General features: G+C 40.9%; 1 protein-coding gene across 1 annotated transcript; it reads right to left on the reverse strand.

Moving 5' to 3' along the window:
* Positions 1-6: 6 nt before the first annotated feature.
* Positions 7-21,001, reverse strand: UPB1 (beta-ureidopropionase 1). The gene is made up of 10 exons (XM_064466402.1): positions 20,795-21,001; positions 19,941-20,112; positions 18,343-18,430; positions 17,504-17,598; positions 16,019-16,180; positions 11,864-12,033; positions 8,347-8,428; positions 7,478-7,520; positions 6,175-6,329; positions 7-261 (listed from the first exon to the last, which is right to left on the reverse strand). The coding sequence occupies exons 1-10, from the start codon at positions 20,893-20,895 to the stop codon at positions 178-180; spliced, it is 1,152 nt and encodes a 383-aa protein (XP_064322472.1). The 5' UTR covers positions 20,896-21,001; the 3' UTR covers positions 7-177.
* Positions 21,002-21,448: the final 447 nt, after the last annotated feature.

Here is a 21,448-nt window from a genome sequence, read left to right on the forward strand (position 1 = left end):
AAGAAGGCATTTTTCAATTATTTTACTTAACACAATTCTGAATCCTATTATTTAAATGCTGGTTACAGGAAATTAAAATGACATTAAAATAACAACTTGTGATCCACAGTAAAGCTATCATCCAACGGTACCTTTTAATTTGCTGTGTAACATTTGATTGTAATGAGATGCTCTCTCTTACTCTTTGATTATATTGGGTATAAAATAAGGCTGGACTGCTTCAGTGAGTTTGTCTGCGTACATTTCATATCTACCAGTCATCTGTAAAAGAAAAATCAAAGCTTCAGTTCTTTTAGTGAGCTATGAAAGTACCTCAGTAGAAGATATTTAAATCCACCATTTTTTATGCCAACATATTATTCAATTGCCCCAAACAGTAAAATCATAAGTCACTCAAAATGCACGACCTCCAGTGCCTTAGCACAAACTAATATACTTTTATAAAAGAACTTGCATTGTGTTGCCTAAAACTATACTTCTACCAAAAAAAAAGTAGAAGTGCATTTCCACTCTAAAAAGTAAAAATTTAAAATTAACACCCTCCTGCTTTGCAGCTTTCCTTCATTGGTAGTCATGTCTGCTGACTAATTACTTACGGCTATTTTAGTTATCCTGGATAGCTGAAAGTTGAATGTGAAAGCTGGACTTACTTCCTTATACATCAACAATATTCTCTTTTAAGTAAGTTATGTCAGTGAAGGCAAAGGAGTGTCTCTGTAATTATGTCCTCATATTAAGTCCTTGACAACTGATGAACCCTGCTGCCAGCAGTAACTTTGCACATGTGCCACTGATTGTGTTGGGGCTACTGTTATTTTATCCATTAATAATACAAACTTTTGTCATTGCTTTGGGTGAAAGAGTAAGCTAGGAGGCTGAAACATAGCACTTTACGTAGCGCACTATCCACTTCTGAAGTGCACAGTCTACAACATTGGCTCTGAGAGGCCCAAACTACTTCCTTCTTGCCAAACTGTAACGAGGACAATTCGTTTAACTATTTTGCTGCTGTAAGTCTAGCAAAGACACTCTACTTAACATCCCTTTCAGGCTTCATTGAATTCAAATTGCATATACCAGAACAGGTTAAATAGGTTCCCACTTGCTATCAAGCATTTTCTGCAGTGGATAAATGACGACTTCATACTTCCTCATTTCCCTCATATCAAGACCTACTTCTGTCTTGGCCACAAATGAGAGGAAAAGGAAACAGATATCCCGTCATAGAAACAAAAGCCACAGCTCTGCCTCAGGTGCCAAAAGACCAACAATAGCAATCCACACCATCAACATAAAACTAAGGTGCTGAAATCATAAGATTTGAGGACAACAACAACAAGAAAAAAACAATTCTATACAAAACAGCTAAAGGTCAGTGTTTTGCTTTTACTGTTCGTTTTTCCTAATCAATACAATTGCTTCTGTTCAGATACCCCTACTAAGCTGTTGTAAGCAATGCTCCATGTGCTTCCTGACACACTAAATCTCTACTCTGCAATAAAGGCCTCAGATTTCAGTGGTAAAGCAAAACTAAAGCCTGCCTGACTTAAAAAAAACCACCCTAGGAATCTCTCAGCACAATTTAATTCCACTATGTCAACAACCATATACCTACCACACGCATTTGTAAAATAACAAATGCAATTCTGTCCAGACGATGACCTAAAAGTCCTTTTTGTCTTTAGTCCCTATGTAGGTATTGGCAGCATTACCAAAGAAATTCAGCTCCAGCTCACAATTTCAAATCCACAGAAAATTTGTATTTTAAGATCAAATTGACATCAAAACACATTATATATTGCACTATATTGTAATGCACGAGATGGTTCCAAAAAAACAGCTGTCTAAAACAAATGCGTGGTTGCAGTAACAAATCGACACTGTCATGGTTTAGCTGGCAACTCAGCCCCGCACAGTCACTCACTCACAAAGGCTTGGCCGCCTTTGACTCCAGTTCGTATTGAAGTTCTAGCATGTCTGGCACAGCAGCACTCAGTGGCGGCGTGACTTCGTTCAGGCCACGATAGTCTACTGTTAGTCTCCACTCTCCATTAGACTTCCGCACTGGCCATATGGGACTGTTAAAGGGTGGGTGGGTCTTACTGAGTCAGTGAATGAGTTTATGGATGGGGATCAGAGAGTCTCTGTTGGTGCGATATTGCCGCCGGTGCACTGCTGTGGTAGTGATTGGCACCTGTTGTTCTTTGACCCTCAGCAACCCCACCACAGAAGGGTCCTTCGAGAGACCGGGCAAGGTAGACAGCTGTTTAATTTCCTCTGTCTCCAAGGCAGCTACACCAAAAGCCCACTTGTAACCTTTTGGGTCCTTGAAATACCCCCTCCTGAGGCAGTCTATGCCAAGGATGCACAGACCCTCTGGGCCAGTCACAATGGGGTGCTTCTGCCACTCATTGCCAGTGAGGCTCACTTCGGCCTCCAATACAGTTAGCTCTTGGGATCCCCCTGTCACTCCAGCAATGCTGATGGGTTCTGCCCCTATATAGTTTGATGGCATTAAGGTGCACTGTGCGCCGGTGTCCACTAAAGCTTTATACTCCTGTGGGTCGGACGTGCCAGGCCATCTGATCCACACAGACCAGTAAGCCTGGTTATCCCTTTCCTCCACCCAGCTGGAGGCAGGGCCCCTCTAGTCCTGATCATGGCAGTCACAACTCACTTCCTGCAAATGTGAATAGAGGGACTCTTGATTACACTCAGAAATAAAATCAGCACTTCTACTCCTCTGTCTGGGGACTTGCTCGCTGGAAATTGGAGCAGCAGCTTTCCTGGAAGAACCTCCCTGAGTGATTTTTCTTCCTTGCAGTTCACGTATCCATTCCTCTAGGGTCACGCTAGAGGACCTCCACCTCCGTGGTCACGCAGGTAGAACCATAGGTTGGCCCGTGGTGTGTACCCTCTCCTTTGAGCAAAAGGACGCTTATTCCTAACAGCTGAGACACTGCTCTGTCGAGGTGGGGAGCAGGACAGATCTTCTTTGAGTTGCTGGACCTCTTGGGATAGTTTCTCCACAGCAGAGACTAGTGAGGAAGAGATATTTGTGTCGTAATCCCGGAGTCTATCTATCACCTCCGCCACCGTTGGTGTCTCGCCACCTTTCCAGGACATCACTGCCAATGAGTTTGCATGCGAGGATGGTGCGCTCCATACAAACTTCCGCCACATGGGTCGTGTGCACTTGGCTTCATCTGGATCTTTGGATGACCATTGATCATCCAGGTCACCATAAATCATCTCAAGCACAGCTAATTCCCTTAGATACTCCATAGTTGTCCATTTTCCTGGGCGATATGTAACATCTTCTTTAAAGGGATACCTTTCCTTCACTCCGGACAGGAGTCGCCTCCAGAGGCTGAGGGCTTGTGTTCTTTTTCCAATTGCTTTGTCAACGCCCCCTTCCCCAGAAAGGGAACCCAGTTGTTTGGCTTCTTTTCCCTCTAGTTCCAGGCTACTGGCCCCATTATCCCAGCATCGGAGCAGCCAGGTGACAATGTGCTCACCTGAACAACGGCTGAAATCTTTTCGCATATCTCGCAACTCACTTAAGGATAGGGATCGGGTGGTTCTACTTCATTTATGACTTCTTTCTCCTCTCTTTGTGATGGTCCTGATTTTTCATCATCCTGTTCTAAATGAGTTAACGTCCGCTTCCAATATTTCGTCTTGTGTATGGGGGTGACTGATGCTGGCACGGGTTGATTCTCTGAGTCAGCTCCAGTACTTGTTGTGGGGGATTGAGTGGCCGCAGTGCCAGTCACTTTGCATTTCAATCCAGAGACATTCTCTTCCCCCTGGGGGCACTGAATGCTGTTGAGCAGGGCTCAGTATGCATGGGCCAGACCCCAGCATGTTGCAGTTATCTCTGTCTCTCTGGAGTTCCCAGCGTAACAACATACTTTCTCCAAATACTCTACTAGTTTTTTAGGATTCTGCACTTGTTCGGGGGTGAAACTCCAAAACACTGGGGGTGCCCACTGCCCTACGGATTTGCCCATGCTATCCCACATGCCCTGCCACTCGTAACTATCAAGCCTTGGGGCAGATTTCTGGGTGATATTCTTAAGTTGCTTAGTCAAAACCAAAACAACATGCCCAAAAACTAACAATAAGTGCACCTTAACCACCCAAGGATGTTCAAGATACAAAAACGTTGTTGTAACAAAGGCACAGACATCATAGAACAAAGTTGCAAAGGTATTATTCTGTATTTCCTCCATATAAAATCTCTCAGAGGAGGAGGTATAATTGCTAATTGCCTCAACAAGGTGGTATCCAGGTTTCAGCAAAAACCCCAAATACCAGATAAAGCTGAAAACCAGTGTTTGCATAACAAATCTCATAGGCAAAACGTTACTAATCACAGCAGAACACAGCAGACTCAACAAACCAACACCGATCTTTAACACCAACTGCAAAAAGGACAACATGGTGCTGTGACCAGCAGTTGTTGTTATCTCCAACCCTTGAGCCCCACATTGGGCGCTAAAAAGACTGTCATGGTTTAGTGGCAGCTCAGCCCCACACAGTCACTCACTCACTCCCCCACCAGTGGGATGGGGGAGAGAATCAGAAGGGTAACACTCGTGGGTTGAGATAAGAACAGTTTAATAATTAAAATTTAAAAAACCAACAACAAAAATGCAAAGGAAAGGAAAATGACAAGAGGCACAAAATCCAGGGGGGAGGAGGGAATGAACCACCAAAACAAACTGCACACCACACAACCACCAACCCAACACCCCCACATCCCTATGCTGCAACTGCCCTCCTTAATATACTGCTCATGGCATCACATGGTACGGAATGAACATGCCATTGGCCAGTAAGGGTCAGCTGCTCTGGCCATGGCCCCGCCCCTCCCAGCCTCCCACCGATGTGGCAGAGCATGGGAAGCCAGAAAGGTCCCTGACCACCACAGGCACCACAGTGAAGGGAATTAACCCCTTCTCAGCCAAAACCAGCACACACTCCTTACAAATTACTTACTTTAAATACTAGATTACCATTGAAGAACCTACGTGTATTGTGGTGGTTGCTGGCCAGGAGTGCTGGTCAACTTTGTTAGGATTTAAATCATGCTGATCTTAAGAGTGGATAGGAAAAAATTCTAGTCTCTGGCAGTACAGAGGACTAGAACAAAAGTCCTGTCTCCACATAAGTAAGCAAGACATTTTCTTCACCAGCAAATCCTAATTAAGAAGTTGCCATCCCTTTTCTCCCTTTGCTTGCCTTCTTTGTTGTTCCAACAGAATATTTGTGGGGACTGCCATAAACTCAGTCAGATTAAGAGGGTGTGGTTTTTTTGTTTGTTAAAAAAGTAATAATAATCTGGTCACTCCACTAAACCAGTATACAATATAGCACCCCACATAGCTTGTACTGGCACAACTGAAGGGTTAGCAAACTGCAGTGCTGAGATGGCAGTTTCTTAAACCACCACTGCTGCTGGACAAATTAAATCAAATTACACCCATGGGACAGATGATCCAAATCAGCTTTATCTCAGAATGCAAAAAAATATAATAAGTAAGTTTGCTAAAGCAAACATTAAGTGGCCTGGCTTGTAGTCGTCTTAATCTGGATTAGATTAATTGAAAACTGTGTTAGGATGCTTCAGAGAGAAAGGTACACAGTTCTTTCTCTGTGGCTTCAACATGCCCGCAAATGCAGGGGGTTAACACTACAAGAAATTTACACACAAAGTTCTCGGAAGTTTAAAGATTCCTCTGGTTTTGGGTTTTCACTGAATTTCACCAAAACTGACAAGGCCTATAAGAATATGTAGAACTACCATATTATGTCAGATCAAAGGCTCAGCTCAGCGGCAAATGCCTACATACCTTCCATAAGGAAACCACACACACTTCCCCCAGGGGCCCTTGGAGCTCCTGGCAATCCGCACTTAAGGACCAAAGGCTATGTTTTTTATGTAAAATCTATTGGCCTAGTTTCCCTGAATTTGCCTATTCCTTTTCTGAATCCATTTATGCCCTTGGCCTCCAGCACATCCTGTTAAATTAGTTCAACAAGTTACGCTTTGGACTGTTAAAAAAAAAAAAAGGCTGCTGCTTAACTGTTGTAAGATTATATGATCATTATGAAGGTTTGTTTGTTCCAATATCATGTATAAGTCTGTTTCTCTATAAGGAGACTTACCTTAAAATTCCATTTGTCACTGACTTGCCTGCAAAGATTTAGATCCATCTCTACAACCAGAAGCCCATCCCGAGTGCGCGAGAGTCCAGGGGTCCTACTGCCATCTGGTGCAGCTACATAACTCGAGCCATAAAAATGGCCCAAGTCATGGTGTGCTTAAAGAAATTTTTAAAAAGCATGTAACACCATCTGCAAGTAAGTATACAACTTAACATGTAGTGTCCTGTAAAACCCGGCTCAATTTCCTGTGGTTGCTCACTCACTGTGCTTTAAGCAAGATATCATCCTGAAAAGTCACAGCACGATCCTAAGGTGACTGCCGTTTTGACCAGCTGTTACTTTAACGCATGGTACAGCTTTCACATATATCGAATTAAGAGGAAAAAACCTACTGCTTTGCCTTTTAAATAATGCATTGTTATGCTTTCCCATTATTAAGTGTCTGAACTAAAGTAAAGGCTTTACCTTGTTTTTTATTTAGAATTTAAATGAATTCTCATTGTCAAATCACACATTTCCAAAACAGCTGACAGAGGTGCACCCATTCAATTTTCAATACTAAGTCAAAAGTTAAAACACTGGCATTTGAGGCACGGAAAAAAATCTTACTTTGTATTACACAGCTCTGAGTTGTGCCAGAAATCAGCCACATCTGTTGTACTACTAAGCGATGGATAACACTAACCATTTTGATGCAGCTGCTACAAACACTTAGCTCCAAAACTAGCTAACAAAAAGTCTCAGGCCCACTCGGAGTTAAGCCAGAAGCTGGTATGGCTGTCACAGGACAAATTACAGTGTTTCAACTTACAAGTGAAGTACATACAAGCAAATCTCATGCTCTTCTTTGAGAATGCTCCTCTGAGCATTCTCTTCAACTTCCAGCAAATCTATGAAACAGGGCAGAACAGCTTGGCTGGGGATTCAGGCTAGGGCCATTACTGTTAGTAGTCTCAAAACTACAAATAAAATGTCATGCATGCATTGACAACACAAGCTAATTTGTTGATAGGAAAAAAATTCCGTCTTCCTCTCCTAAAATAGTGCATTGACCCAAAACTCTTAGTTCTCTGAGAGTATATAGAAAACTTAGGTAGGAACTCCTGGTGACCACATACGGTGGTACCACCACCTTTAATAGGAAGTGCTGCTACCCTCCAGCTTACAAAACAGCAGTCTTAAGCAAGGCAGTCGCTAGCTACCAGACCTGTCATGGGAGAGACATTTGCAGGAGAGCTATCGTTTCGTCAGACTTTCTAGTTAGCAATCGTGAGCAACCACTGAATGTGATTCCTGAACATACCTGTTCCACCATCTCCGGAAGTAAAGGCATTTTTGTAGTATTCCTGTGAAATAAGAGGAATCCATAGGTGGCAGTATAATTCTATTTCATTCAAGAAATCCTTGCTAATCTACCATATTTAGTACAGAAGTTTATACAAATCTATTAAGAGTTTTCCTGGCATACTATCAGCACTGTCTAAAGGAAGTCATCAGAGGGGCCTAGCTTCTATGATGGATAGGATAGAAAACAAGATCTTTCAGTATCACTGCCTGTTGTTCATAAACACTTTGGGGAACATGTATCAGTTTCACAAGTCTGAAGAAGAGGCAATAGAGGAGACATTTAACCAAACATATCTTTGTGGATCAAAAAGAAGGCAAATGTATTCACATAATGGCAAGAACGAGTCTGGATTTTTGCAGGGAACATTATAAAAGAACACACATGTGGGGTATCTGGACTAATCTGAAAGCAAGAATGACCTGTTGTGTGAAATAGATTATAGAATTTCAGTGTCCAGAAAGAGGTAGTATCTGTACAACAGCAACCAGTTGTGTACCACTGACTTGAGAATATATTTAATTTTTGGTCATTTTGGCTAAAAGAATACTGATTTCACCACAGAAACTAGGAGAATTAGCAAAAGGGTGGGTGCCTCTTACAAAGGGAGCTATTCAACAACAGAAAGCAGCTGCAACCAAAAAGTAGGCTGCCAGCAGCAAGGTAGCTCTCAATCTCTTTATCACTGTCCATTTTCAATTCATATTATAAACACTAATACAGTAGAGGAATCTACACATTCTAGTGCTATTCAGTTCATTACCTTGAATTAAATCATGCTACAATACCTAAATTATGAAACGAAATAACAAAGCGAAGATACATACCGTTCCTACCCGGTTGATGGCACATGTAAAGCAGTGATTAGCTATGGCAGCATTTCTTGCTTCAATTGGCCACAGTGACTCACTGTAGTACACAAAAGGGGAGGCAGGTATTCACTACTTGTCTACTTCAGAGCTAAATTTAGACAATGATCGTCTTACACTGTACATTTTCTGTCGAAGAAGCCAAAGTTATTTGCTAACACTGATTTTGCTCTTACAAGCAAAATCTCCCCACGGATACAGCCAAGCACTATAATTCTTTTCTGCTCAGGTATCAGTATAAATGATTTTACCTGATAGCCTGGTAAATACCGCTTTGTCATGGAAGGAAAAAAACAAAGAAAGGAAAAAAACCCCACATCTCAAGATTTTCAAAGCAATTGAAGTGTAAATTGTTTTACTCTCCAACTTACACAAAGGATTTACACATGCTTTCCCATTCCATTAACTTTCAATACACCAAACATCATTCTGCAGCAAAGCTGTAAGAGATTCATATAAGTTGCCTCCTTTTTTCCCAAAATGGTCCATGAGAGGCTTTTGCAGCAGTGAATGAAAAAATTATGGGAATAATAAAAAAACGAAAGGAAAAGAAAAAGCCATTTCCACCACGATTTCCTACTTCCGTTTTTTCAACCACAGTTTTCATGGCACTTTCTAGTAAGTCACTTTCCCACAGTGGGCTGATGAAAAAGAAATATGTTTAACAAAAGCATCCCAGTAACTTCCCAGTAATTACCTATTAAACCAGTCACTAAATTTACATAAAACGAAGAACTGAGAAATGAAGAATAAAAAAATTCCTTCTCTTTTAACAAGGCTCTACCTCTTTTCCAAAGGAGATTTTAAAACTGCAAGAGTCTTCTTTTTATTAAATAGTTTGATACACAGGGATCAGACTAGCTAATAGGAGGTCCAGAAGTACTCAGAGCTCCAAAACAAAGGTGATACAACTTGTACACTCCTGTGATAGCATGCACCTGCCAGACTCTGAGTACCAAGACAAGGTTGCAAGCGTCTGACTCATTAATTAGCTGGTCAGACTCAGTCTCAAGTCAGACTGAGATGGTCACTGGACTGACTGAAAGAACTTGGTTTATTACCTCTTTTCTCAATTGCTTTGAGTCTGGCAGCCAGCTATTCTAAGAAAAATGGATTTTATTTTAAAGCTCCAACAAATTACAATTTCACAGAAGAGACACAGGGAAAAAAAAGGCTATAGCGAAGAAGCAATCCCAGTGACAGTTTTTACAGGGGCCTCAAAGAGTGCTCTTCCTGCAATAAAAATTATATGCTTAAAAACAATCAAGTGAAAAACAATAATTAGGAGACCCTGAAGCACCTAGAGTACCAATGAAGTGCTGTATGACAACAAGGTGATTTCTGTTTGCTCTCCTGTTAATGGATTATAAGTGGACAAACACCACAAGTATTATTCTAGTAGTGAAATAACTGCCCCAAAAGCATTGTGTATTCATTCAACTCTTTTCAAAGGACATTTTCCTAATGTTGGAAAATTATTACTCTGCCAAAATTATCTTTTATATCAAGAACTATTAAAGGCAGTTTGAACGACAGAACACTGTATCTAGCCTACAGTTCTACTCTCCAGGTTTGTAAATACATGGTTCTCTGCAGCTGAACTGGCTGTGGGTATGAAAATTTTAGGCCTCTAATCTGTTTTCACCATTTCTACCCTATTATGAATGCTCAATGTCCTCAGAATTTTCTAGCTGGTCAACAATAAAAACTGGATGAATATTCTTGGACCTTGTTGCAGAGACAGGAAAACTCCATATTTACATTAAACAGGTAAAGAGAGGGGATTGGGTGACTCCTGGAGAAATGGAAAATGCTAAAAAAGATAACCACTTACATTTCTAACTCTTCTATCATTTTGTATACCCAGTTAGCAAGTCTGTATTGCCTGAACATGTCATACATTAACGTTTACAAAACTGACACTAGAAAAATCTCTTCCCCTAGATTTAAAGGAAAAAAATTAAAGTACTCTGCCATTAGTCCATGCATACAAGCCCAGCTTAAGGGAGAGGGAAAAGAAATGAGACAGAATTTTTAGTATTATAAGAGACCAGTATGTCTTCTTTTTTCATGTGCTACTGGATATTATACTTGTATTACAATATCATCAGTAACAACAAAATATGTTCCCGTTAGCTTCCTAAAACTTGTATTTGGAGCTGGAAACTCAAAGACAGTTCAGATAGCCCAAAATATGTTTTTTCAACTCACAAAGGAAACATTTTTGTTCCAAAGACCTCTGAAAAGCCAGACTTTGCTCCCTGCTCTGTATGAAGCTAACCACTTATGCTGAAAAGGGTTATAAAATATTAATATTTATAATTAAGAATAAACTATCATCACTTCCTCAGTCATATGTATGTAAACATTATACTATGCTAAATTACTTTTCAGAGCCTACTATTATCAGGGGGGAAAAAAGCAACAAAAGAAAGCCAAAGAAAAGCAAAAAGAAAAAGTACAGTTCTATCATGTGTAAACACATTCTGGAATCCCAGACCTCAATTTACAAATAGTCTAATTTGGAATTTGAAACTATTGAGTAGGACAACAAAGAACAGAATACAATGAGAATGAACGGAAGGCATGGTGATTTTGTCAAGAAGAGTGGTATAAAGAACCACTGAAACCACTTCTACCTAAAGAAAGCCTCCGCACCAGCCCCAAAGAAATGCAGTTAGTTTGTATCACATTATAGCACTCCAAACAACACACAGCCTGTGTCAGACAGTGCTTTGGAAGCACAGTACATTCAAAGGTATTCCATTGAAATGTGACTGATGCTCATAATATAGAGGCAAAGAATATTCACAATTTAATCCACAAATTAATCATTATGGGCTAGCTAAGAAGTGTATTTTCTTAGCTCACTGAACTAAGCTTTTCTTTTTTCTTTTAGGAAGTCAGGTCAGTAGGGTACAATTAATGTCAATCTGCAGATTAATCTCAAGTGAAACAGTCTACACTGGTTCAGTCTGGCTCAAGATAATCACAAAATTGCGAGCAGTTTAAAAAAAAGTTTCTGAGAAAAGGGTTTCTCAGCTTGGCTCTGAAAACTGCAATTTGATACCACTCTTACTGGCTCCTAGGTGGACGTTGCAAGCCCGCAAGCTAAGCCTGAACGCAAATTACTACTGTCTATCATAAAGCAAAAATATTATACAGATATTCTAAATAAACTCTCATTAGTTTTCAGAATGCCAGCTGGGTGCTGGTTAACTCTGTCCTGTCTCGGAGACGAAAGACTTGCAGATGTACAACCAAAGTTCCAGAAGAGAATTAGTGACTATGAGCAGACTGGTAGCCCTAAACCCCAGGTGGAGAACAATGCTGGTTCCTTTGGAAAGGCAAAACAAGGAGATGATACCTCAGGTTCCAAGACCTCAGCAAGGTGCCCCTGAGGCCCCAGTGAGGGGCTGAGAGGTTCAGTTAACCCAGAAAGCATGCAACAGCCTAAATCAGTTTTGTATTTTACCTGAGTGTTCCAATCGTGGCTGAAGGGTTAAAGATGATCTCTGCTCCATTCAGACTAAACATGAGCCAATTCAGAGGGTGGTGGCGCCCATAGCAGATATTCACAGCAATTGTTCCAAACTGTGTCTGAAACACTGGGTGTCCTGTATTTCCTTCCATATAGTAAGTAGACTACAAACAAACAAAACAAACAATAAACCACAAATGCAGGCATCTTAAAAAAGCAGAAGGAAATTCATCCAACAGTGCTTTGACATCTCCCAGTTTCTGATTATCAGCTTCAGGTCATTAGACCATGAGCGAGGACACCTTCCATTTAGTACACAAGCTGCACTGAAATGGGTATATACCAAAAAGTGGTGCTCTCAGGCTGCTGAGATCAAATCCAGCTCCTGTTTCCCTTCACCCATACTACACCTAAGCATTCTCCGTCTTTGACAAACACTTCTAGTAACGCTAGAAACCTCTACAGAAGCTTGAGAGATTCACAAATGGACAAACTTTAGACACCTCTCTCACTACTTTCACCGCATAAGAAGATTTTCCTGGTCATCAGGATCCTTTGATTCTGATTAAAGGGAGAGATGATGAACACCATTTAAAGAACATGAATTCCTTTACATTCACCTGTTATGTAATGATATGCAGTAATTTTATGAATGCAATAAGGAAATATCAGTGTATAGCCAAGATTGGTTATTTAAATCTCCTGTGTGCCTATTGCTCTAAACAAACAGATTCAAACTGCCACCAGGAAAATTATGGGGTAAATCCGGAGAACACTCCTAAAAGAAACTGTTGTCTTAAAAGATCCCATTTACCATATGCTGCTAACTTTCATCTTATCATATCAAACATTTCTAAAGAATTAGAAATGCACTTGGCTCCTGTAAAAGTGCAAGTGAAGAGAAGGATAGGGCATTGTTAACAGCTATTGAGAGAGGCAAACATTCACACAGGTATTCTAAATTAAACATACAGAATCAGTTCTTCCCAGGTACAAAAGGGTTTGTGTGGAGTCACTGGCAGCTGCCTGCTTAGTGCTCAGTGGTAGCCAAGAACCCAACAAAATCTCAGACATCAACAGGAAGGGTATTGAAATATAACAGAAAACATTGCTTTGCTGATTTATAAAAACGCTGTGTGCCAGTGGCTTGAGTACTCTGAGCAATTCTGGTGTCTACTTCTCAATAAGGATATACTAGAGATGGAATAAACAAAGGCACCTGACACGATGAAGGGGATGGGGCCGCTGCCTTGCAAGGAGCAACTAAAAAGGCTCCTCAATCTGTGCAGAAGGCTGAGAGTAGTATTTTGAATGAGATTTACAAAATCACAAAGGCAGCGGATGAGATGTATACAGAAATCTCAAAGCAGCAGCCGTAGTGGGTATTGCCTGAAATTACACTTCTGTACCTGTTTTCAGCCAAAGTCACTTTTTTCATGCAGCAGGCAGTAGACTCCTGAAATTTGCTTCTTTGTGAAAGTGGGTATTATCACCAGGTTCAGAAGGGATTAGACAAAGTTACTGATAAGAACCACAGAAAAGGAACAAAACAGCTAGGAACACGCCACCCAGCATCCCCTATACAATGACTGTGGATACTGATGGAGTATAAAAGTTGCAGAGCGGCCTAATATTCCTAATAGTACCTTTTTGTGATGATCTCAAGAGTTAGAAAAGCAAGAGACGTAACCCACCAGCCTGACCCAACAGGGCATGCATCTTACTGTATAAGAAATGTGTGGTGTGAAACAACTCCCTTTTTATTGAAACTATCTGTCCCTTCGAACAACCACTCCCACTGGCCTTGAAGGAAGCAGAACCGCATCAGGCCTAGAGCAAGCACAGTAGCAGCTGGGGAACCAACTAGGGCCTCACCTAAGTGTAGAAGAACAGCGTGATAGATACAGGGGGATCATCTTCTGAAACGTACAAGGGCTAGAGGTTCAGTATGCCCAGTAAACATGACATCTCATGCTTCTTATTATCAGGTCTCATGAATTTGCAGTCCCTTGGGCACTGATTTTATCTCCTTTAATGTCTGTAGAGAGCACACCACGTGGTAGTCACTCACACAGCTCTATTTCAAAACAATTCTGCTGATTGAATGTATTTCCATTTTTTTTCTTCTATTCGCAGTCTTCCTTTATTACAATAGGAGAATAAAAACAAAAATGCTGTTGCTTCAGGGAATTCATCAGTTCTTATTTCTTTATTCCTCACCAGAGGTCACAATCGTCTCCACAGCAACAAACTGTCATGTCTCAAGAAGGATTGATTTTTGTTTATTTATATGCCCTCCCACACATAGCTGAATAGGTTACCAACCAACCTCTTTTCCCTTTCCACTTAGTTCTCACCGATTCAACAAGGATTATTTTAACAAGGCTCCTTTCCCTATCTGCTCTATAGAGACAATCCACAGAAAATAATTTCAAATTTAGCCCTTCCTTGGGGGTTAACTTTGTTGATAAAGAAAACAACATTGAAGTAACAGAGATGAGCATAATCCTTCTCTGAAGTCTTGGTGGTTTCGAAAGTTCCTCTATCAGAATTCCTCAGAAGAATGGACTTAATGCTTTGCCAACAAAACTAGCTAAAAAGACAGCGCTGTTGTGGGTATACACTACTTGCTTCTATAACGAGGTAGATATAACAATAAATGTCAAGTCATTATAGTATACCTGCGAGATATAAATAGACTGTTTTGTGGTAATTCTGGCATTTAGGTTTACAAGAACTAACTCCTTTTAGGTAATATGCAAAACTCTTAATGAAACTCTATTTATACTTCACATGGAAAAGTAAAAATTTTTTTAAGTGCCTTTCATTAGTTTCATAGCTGGAAACAAGAAGTTTCTTGGAATCTGTTGATGCTCCACAAAACACTGTCTAAAAAACTGATAGACATCATATTTTAGCACAATCAACAGGAATTTATTTTTTGTTCGATTACACAAATCAAGAATGTGAAAAGTAACCAAAAGTAATTTTTGTCAGCGCTTATACTTTATATGGGTTTGTTAGTTACTGTTTTGCTAGCTAAAAGACAGATCTGATAAAATAATATTAAATATCAAAATAATTGTTAAAGATAGAAGCCAACACTGGTGACTGACAGGCCTGTGCCAGAAATCCATTGTGTAGAAACCTGTTAACAGCCGCCTCTGCAGAAACAGAAACCAGTCTGATCAGGTCTAGGAGCCCAGGTCAAAACTTCCAGAAGCCTTTGAGCACAAAGTTTCAACACACAAAAACAACTTTTAAAATTAATAAAAAAGCAGTTTGGATTCTGAAGCCTCAGTTTAGTGACTGGAGCATCAGACAGGGAACAAAAGCAACTGCAGGTACATAGCCCCCAGTGCTTAGAAGAAATGCCTCTTATTTACTCACTTTAGCTGACGAGGAGAGATTTAGTTAGGTAAGACAATGTATTTTTAGACTTTGGTTAATTTTTAATCCTGATCTTTCTGCTTGTGATAATTCTATGGATGGATAAACACATTTCAGATTTACCAGTTTTCTTCCGACATTGCCTTTACTACCCATTCAGTTTCTGAGGCTGATTCTGGAGAACAGCCTAAAAACTGCTGGGGGCTTCAGTGGAAGTAATGAGATTAGTAAACAGAAGATGCCATAAACCAGCTATTCAGTCAGAAGCATAATGAATTAAGGGATTCTGCTCAAAGAAACATAAGCAAAACAGCTGTCATTTCCAAGACAACCTCACAGAGAAACAGAGATCAAGACCATAAATAATGCTCACACCTGAACCATGAAACAATTGCCTTCCAAATTTAAGTAAGTTTTCGCATGTGTGCATGTTGAACTACCTGAGTCAATCATGCACAACTAACATAACAAAGCTGTGACTTACAGAATTTTGTTTTAAAGATCCTCGATACTTTTGTAGTTTCTATCAGGCCAAGGAAGAGTACACAACAAAGACGCAATGTTATTTGTCCTGCAAGACAAGTCATCTCTCTCTATTCTTGATATAGTAACTCACTATAATTTCACCTGAGAAAACCTGATTTGATGCTGAGTGAACCACACCTTCTAGAAATCCATTACATTTCCTGTCACAACACATGCTGACACAAACAAGAGCTGCAATAAGACTAGCTTGATAGTCACAATACTGCATCTTACCTCATTGAAATCTCCAATCCTTGGAATATGATTTTTCCTACTTTTGCCAAGGACAGCTCCAGAATTAGAAATGACCACTGCAGCATTCCATAGGGTTCCCCCATGTATTTCATCTCGCTCCAGGATTGGAGATACCACAACCATATTGTATTTCTTTGCCAGCTATACAAATGAACACAATTCTTCTATTATACACAAGCCCGCAGTAATTACTTTCATTTTTTGTTCAGAAAGAAGGATTAAAAAACTTTTCATCTGGTACATTACTCTGACTGTTATTAAGGGCTAATGCTTAACCCACACTGGCATGCCCACATCGCCAGTTTTTTCACTGAAGATGAAGAGCATCACAAAGTGCTTTCCACCTGAATCCTTCAACTAGAAATGTAGAAATGCAAGGTACTCGGGGGCGGGCGGGGGGGAAGCATCCTAACATCAGTGGTCAAACTATGAAGCCGACCTCCATCTGTTCACAGGTATGAGAGGAGAGAGATCCCATCCCATTCTTTCATTCTGGTATACCACTCATGTGGCTAGCTGAAAACAGGTATTTAAAGGAGAAAAAAAAAAGGAAATGTAAAATAGTGTTACATGTTAACTATAAATGATAAATAACATAGGTGCAAGTGAGAAATAGCAACTTCTGATGGCCAGTTTATTAGCATGTTGTCTTTTCCTTCAGAAAAGACATCTCTTTCTTTTATTTCTCCAAGCTTGCATTGTGCCATTAATTCCACACTGAGAAACAACACACACTTGCCCTAGATCAGACTAAAGATATTATGCTGTCTACAAAAGCTTCAGTGCATATCTAGGCAACTTTGATATCACAACAGTCTTTCGTTGTTTCAATCACCTGTGAAAGAAAATGTTGGAAATTCCTTATTAAAAAAAAGCTGTCAGTAAACAAAAACAACTCTGCTACCCTTGCAATCAACGGTCTCTGGAAAAATAAGAGCCAGACAATAACAAATTTCTTTGGGTCCATAAAAGCCCCCTACATTTTGTGTCATTTCACAGGTAGATGCAAGATTTGCATGAAAGTGTTCCCTGTTCAGAAAAGGCTAGCTGCTCTTCCTCTCACACCTTCATACAAGCATTGTTCAATGCTCAACTGCTCTAGGCAAGAAACACCTTTTAAATGGAAATTAAAAATATTTCTATGAAGAATCATTCCTCCCTTGTAAAATTCAGGAATAGTTAAATGGGCAGTTTCATATGCTTTCCATGCTACAAAGCAGTCTATAAATCCAAAGTAGTTTAAAAAAAAAAAATTAAGCATAGTTCTTGTCCATTTCTACATCACTCACTATCAGAATATTTGTCAAGCGAGGTAAAAATTAGTTTTGATTATTTCCGTTTTCTCAGTGGTACACGACTGATACATAAAGAAGACATTCATGCTAATCAATCAGTGGCATTTATGGGCTGGGGTGGGAGGCTGGATGTGGGGTTGGGTTTTTTTTTCTTGGTTGTTTTTTTTACCTCTTGACAGAATTTTGTTGTTGGCCCATCCTCTGCTGACTCAGCAAATTCAGTCCAAGGAAGCTTCTCTCTTGTACAGAAAGCAAAGGGCATGGCTGGAAAACACCAATGCAAGACAAAACTTACAAGAATGTTCTTGTCACTCAAGAAATACACATTGTTTACATGAATACAGATAAAAAATTAAGCAATTAAGAATGATTCAACTATTTTCCTCGTTTAAAGGCAAAAGCTATTTTAAAATATTTTTAGCAAGGGAACAGAGTTTTGGGCCCACACACAGCTAAGCAGAGAGAAAGAATGCCCTTAGTGAAGTCTTACCAGAGGTAAAAATGCAAAATACACCTCAGTCACCAGTGCACACTTTCTGTGCATAACCTGTTTTCACAACTTGGGCCTTAATTTTGATTTTTACCTCTATTAAGCCTCAAAGGCTCCATTTTAATTAAAATTACATTTTTTAAATTTTAATATCTGTCTAGAAAACCCCCAAAGTTTTAGAGGAAAAAACCCTTTTTTCTTCTTTTCTCTTTCATCTTTTCGATCCTTTCAAGGAAAGGATCACAAAGGACAACGTGAAGATGGAGCACACCTACAAATATCACTGTTGCAGCATACAGCAGTCCTCAATATAACAGACTTTACATGCATCTTCCATACAGCACTGCCAACTATAACTCTTTGATTTCTCCTTTAGAAAGCAAATCAGTAAAGTCAACTGTATATCTTGGAAGATCTCTGCTGTTTACTTACAAGACATACTTCTAGTATAGGATACTTTTTAAAATAGAAGGAACTTGACCTCTGTCAGTCTAGAAGGAATCACAGAAAATACTCACTCCAAGCCTCCTGGAAACAAACTATGTTGACTCCACTTATTGCAGCTACTTCCACAATCTCCCCAATTCGTCTGTGCAGTGCAGCCACCTGATTGCGAGAAGTGTCAGGCTATAAAAAAAAGCTGTACATTCTAACTCACTTGTATATTAATAGCCTGGTTTTACAAGCTTTGTTCACATTAAATTTCTCTTGTTCTATACTTAGTCCCATAGCTTTCAGGGGGAATAACTCAAGAACTTATCATTCCTGGGCACTGCTACTAGAAAAGAGTTAGATGCAGATTTTAACAGCATTCAGATGCTGAAAACAGAGAAAGCAAACCAATGGAATTCTAATTCCATGGTTACAACATTTAAATACATGCCAACTCATTGCTGACTGACTTGCAAATAGCTAAAAATCTTAACAGAATGTGCAAAAATTATAATTTTGCTGCTCATCATAAACAACCTACAGAACGACATTAAGTAAACGTGAATTCAGAGTCAAGTACTCAGAATCTTAAAATATGAGGTAAGGACAGTCCATTTCCTTGGTTATCTCCAAATTCTGCTCACACACGTGGATCTGGGACACTCTCTAGAACCTATTAACTCCAAATTATTTTCTAAATCCCTCTGTCCAAAGAGCAAAGTAGATTATTGCCAAGAAAAAACATCAAAATATTTCTTAAACAGACAAAAAACATTATTTCAAAGTACTCTTTTCTTGAGTATTCTACTTAAAGATAAGCATAGGCATAGCGCTTTGCATTGATACTTTCAGGTGTCAATAATTAAAAAAAAAGGATGCAAGACAAGTCAACGGTGACTTATGAACTCAACAAGTGTATATTAATTTACAGAAAAAGTTAACTAGTTATTTATAAGGTAGAATCATTAATATAACTAGTAGTCTTTTACCAGATGCGACCAAGAATCCACAAACCTGGTTCATATACTGAATTAATTACTTGGATCTGTGGCAGGCAATTTTTCCAAAACAAATTACCTCAGAAATATTCTGTCCTTTCACTGTACAAAACTAATACTTCAGGATTTTTTACAAATGTGGTATTTTCTTTCACTTTTTTGAAGCTACTTTTAGGAGGCTATTTCTATATACGTCACCTCAGTGCTTGTGTGTCCAAGATGTTAGGAGATGATGGTCACCTTGTAATAAGATTTGGTTTACTGCTATACAAAGCATAATGAACAAAGCTTTATTTATCCGTTTCCTCTAATGGATTTTCCCATAATGAAACACTTCTCAATTAAAACAAGAACTACACCTATGGTTTCCATGGGTTGCCATCTCGTTTGATTTTGGGTAAATGATTATCTGTTTCATTTTAGAGGCAAAGGTTTTTCATGTACAAAAGCAGTGACTATTTAGCTTTGGAAAAAACTGCAAACAGATTGGGCAACTCACTAGGTAAACAGGAGATGTTTCTGAGAAACAATAAAACTGAACACGTTTTCCAATTTCTTACAGTACACTGTATTATGATAGTGACAGGTCCTGTGTCGCCAGACATTTCACAATAGAGTCTCTAACATCAACAACCAAAGCGCATTATTTCTCAACCCAGTGCCCAGACCCCAGTTTGGGTACGTACCTGTGCTGCCACGGCTGTATCTGTGGGAAGTGGAATTTTATTTTGTATCAGTCCTACTCGAACAATACGTGGCCTTCTCAATTGCTCAGGAGCAGCGTCAAATCTGTAGCCCTGTAGCTCGAAATCTCTTTCTTGAGCTGCGGATAGCGCAGCAGCTGGCAAATTAAGTTTTCTGGATTGAACAAGCAAAAAAAATTTCAAGATGAGACGTTCTTTTCTGCTCTGAATGCAGCAGATCAAAAGTGTCACAAATACCACCGACCCCTGCAGAGACACCCAAGTTCCCGCGCGTCCATATGCAACAGTCAGGCAATGGCCTGGTCACGTGCAAATCTCACTGCTCTCCTCCTCAGCAGCAGACTCCCAGCATCCTCCTCTGTAACTGTGATTTCTAGAAATCACAGAAATCAAGGGCCACATATATACAAACTTTGATCTGCCACCCCCAGATTACAAACACTTCCCCTCCATGTCAGATCCCCAATTTTCCAGCTCCCTCACCCGAAGCCATGACCTCCCCAGGCCCCGCTCAAAACTATCCCCCTCAGGTCTTTCATTCCAGTCAGCTTCCTTCTCCCGTCCTGCTGCCTAAACTTGGATTACCTCCAAACTACCCCAGTTATCTCACCACAGCCTAACCTCACCGTGGTACCACAAGGCCAGAGGACCTGCCCTTCTTTTTCCTTTCAGCCCAGCCCTGTGTCCTGCACACCCGCCCTCAGACTGACTCCTTTCCCCGCCCGCTCCCGGGCTGGGCATCCATCGCGGAGGCCGAGGGGGAGACGGGACTGGACGGGACGGGATGGGACCCCGCCGGCGGGGCAGAAGGAGGCGAGCCCGTCCTAGCAGCGCACCTTGCCTCGCCCCCGTAGAGGATTCGCTTCACCTCGGCGAGGTCCTGGGGCGGGATGTGCTGCTCCAAGCATAGCTCCAGCGACTCCAGGCCTCCCGCCATGGCGCAGCGCGGGACTGGACGAGCCGCGGCGCGGCGCGCTGACCGGTGGGCGCGCGCTGGCCGTTAGGCACACGCGCGCCTCCGCGACCTTTACCGCCGCGCGGCCCCCGCCGGGCCACGCCCCTTTCTCCTCAGGGGGTTCCGGCGGGCGCGGCTCGGTGCTGGCAGAGCCCCGGGGCGCAAGTGGCAGCAGCAGGGCCGGTCCCCGTTAGCTGTCGCAGGGCTGGCTGGGATGTGCGCCCTGTGGCCTGGTGGCTCACCCCGAGGTGCCCCAAAGGGTTAAAGTGGCATGGATGCGGCCATTCCCGGCTGCTTGCAGCCTCTGGACCCACTCCTCAGCCTCAGAAATATGTCACCTAAAAGTGGGACATCTTTAGGAGCTTTTAATAACGATACCATTCAACAAAAAGGCTTAGAAATAAGAAAGAGGCCATACAATGGCAATGGTTTTCAGGGATGTGCATTTTAGTTGCAGTAAGAGTTTGAACGGGAGCCAGTAATAAAAAATAATTTTGTCTTCAGCATGGATTTGAGGCCCAACATAACTGGGAAT

The sequence above is a fragment of the Phalacrocorax carbo genome, chromosome 15, assembly GCF_963921805.1.
Source record: "Phalacrocorax carbo chromosome 15, bPhaCar2.1, whole genome shotgun sequence".
Taxonomy (NCBI): domain Eukaryota; kingdom Metazoa; phylum Chordata; class Aves; order Suliformes; family Phalacrocoracidae; genus Phalacrocorax; species Phalacrocorax carbo.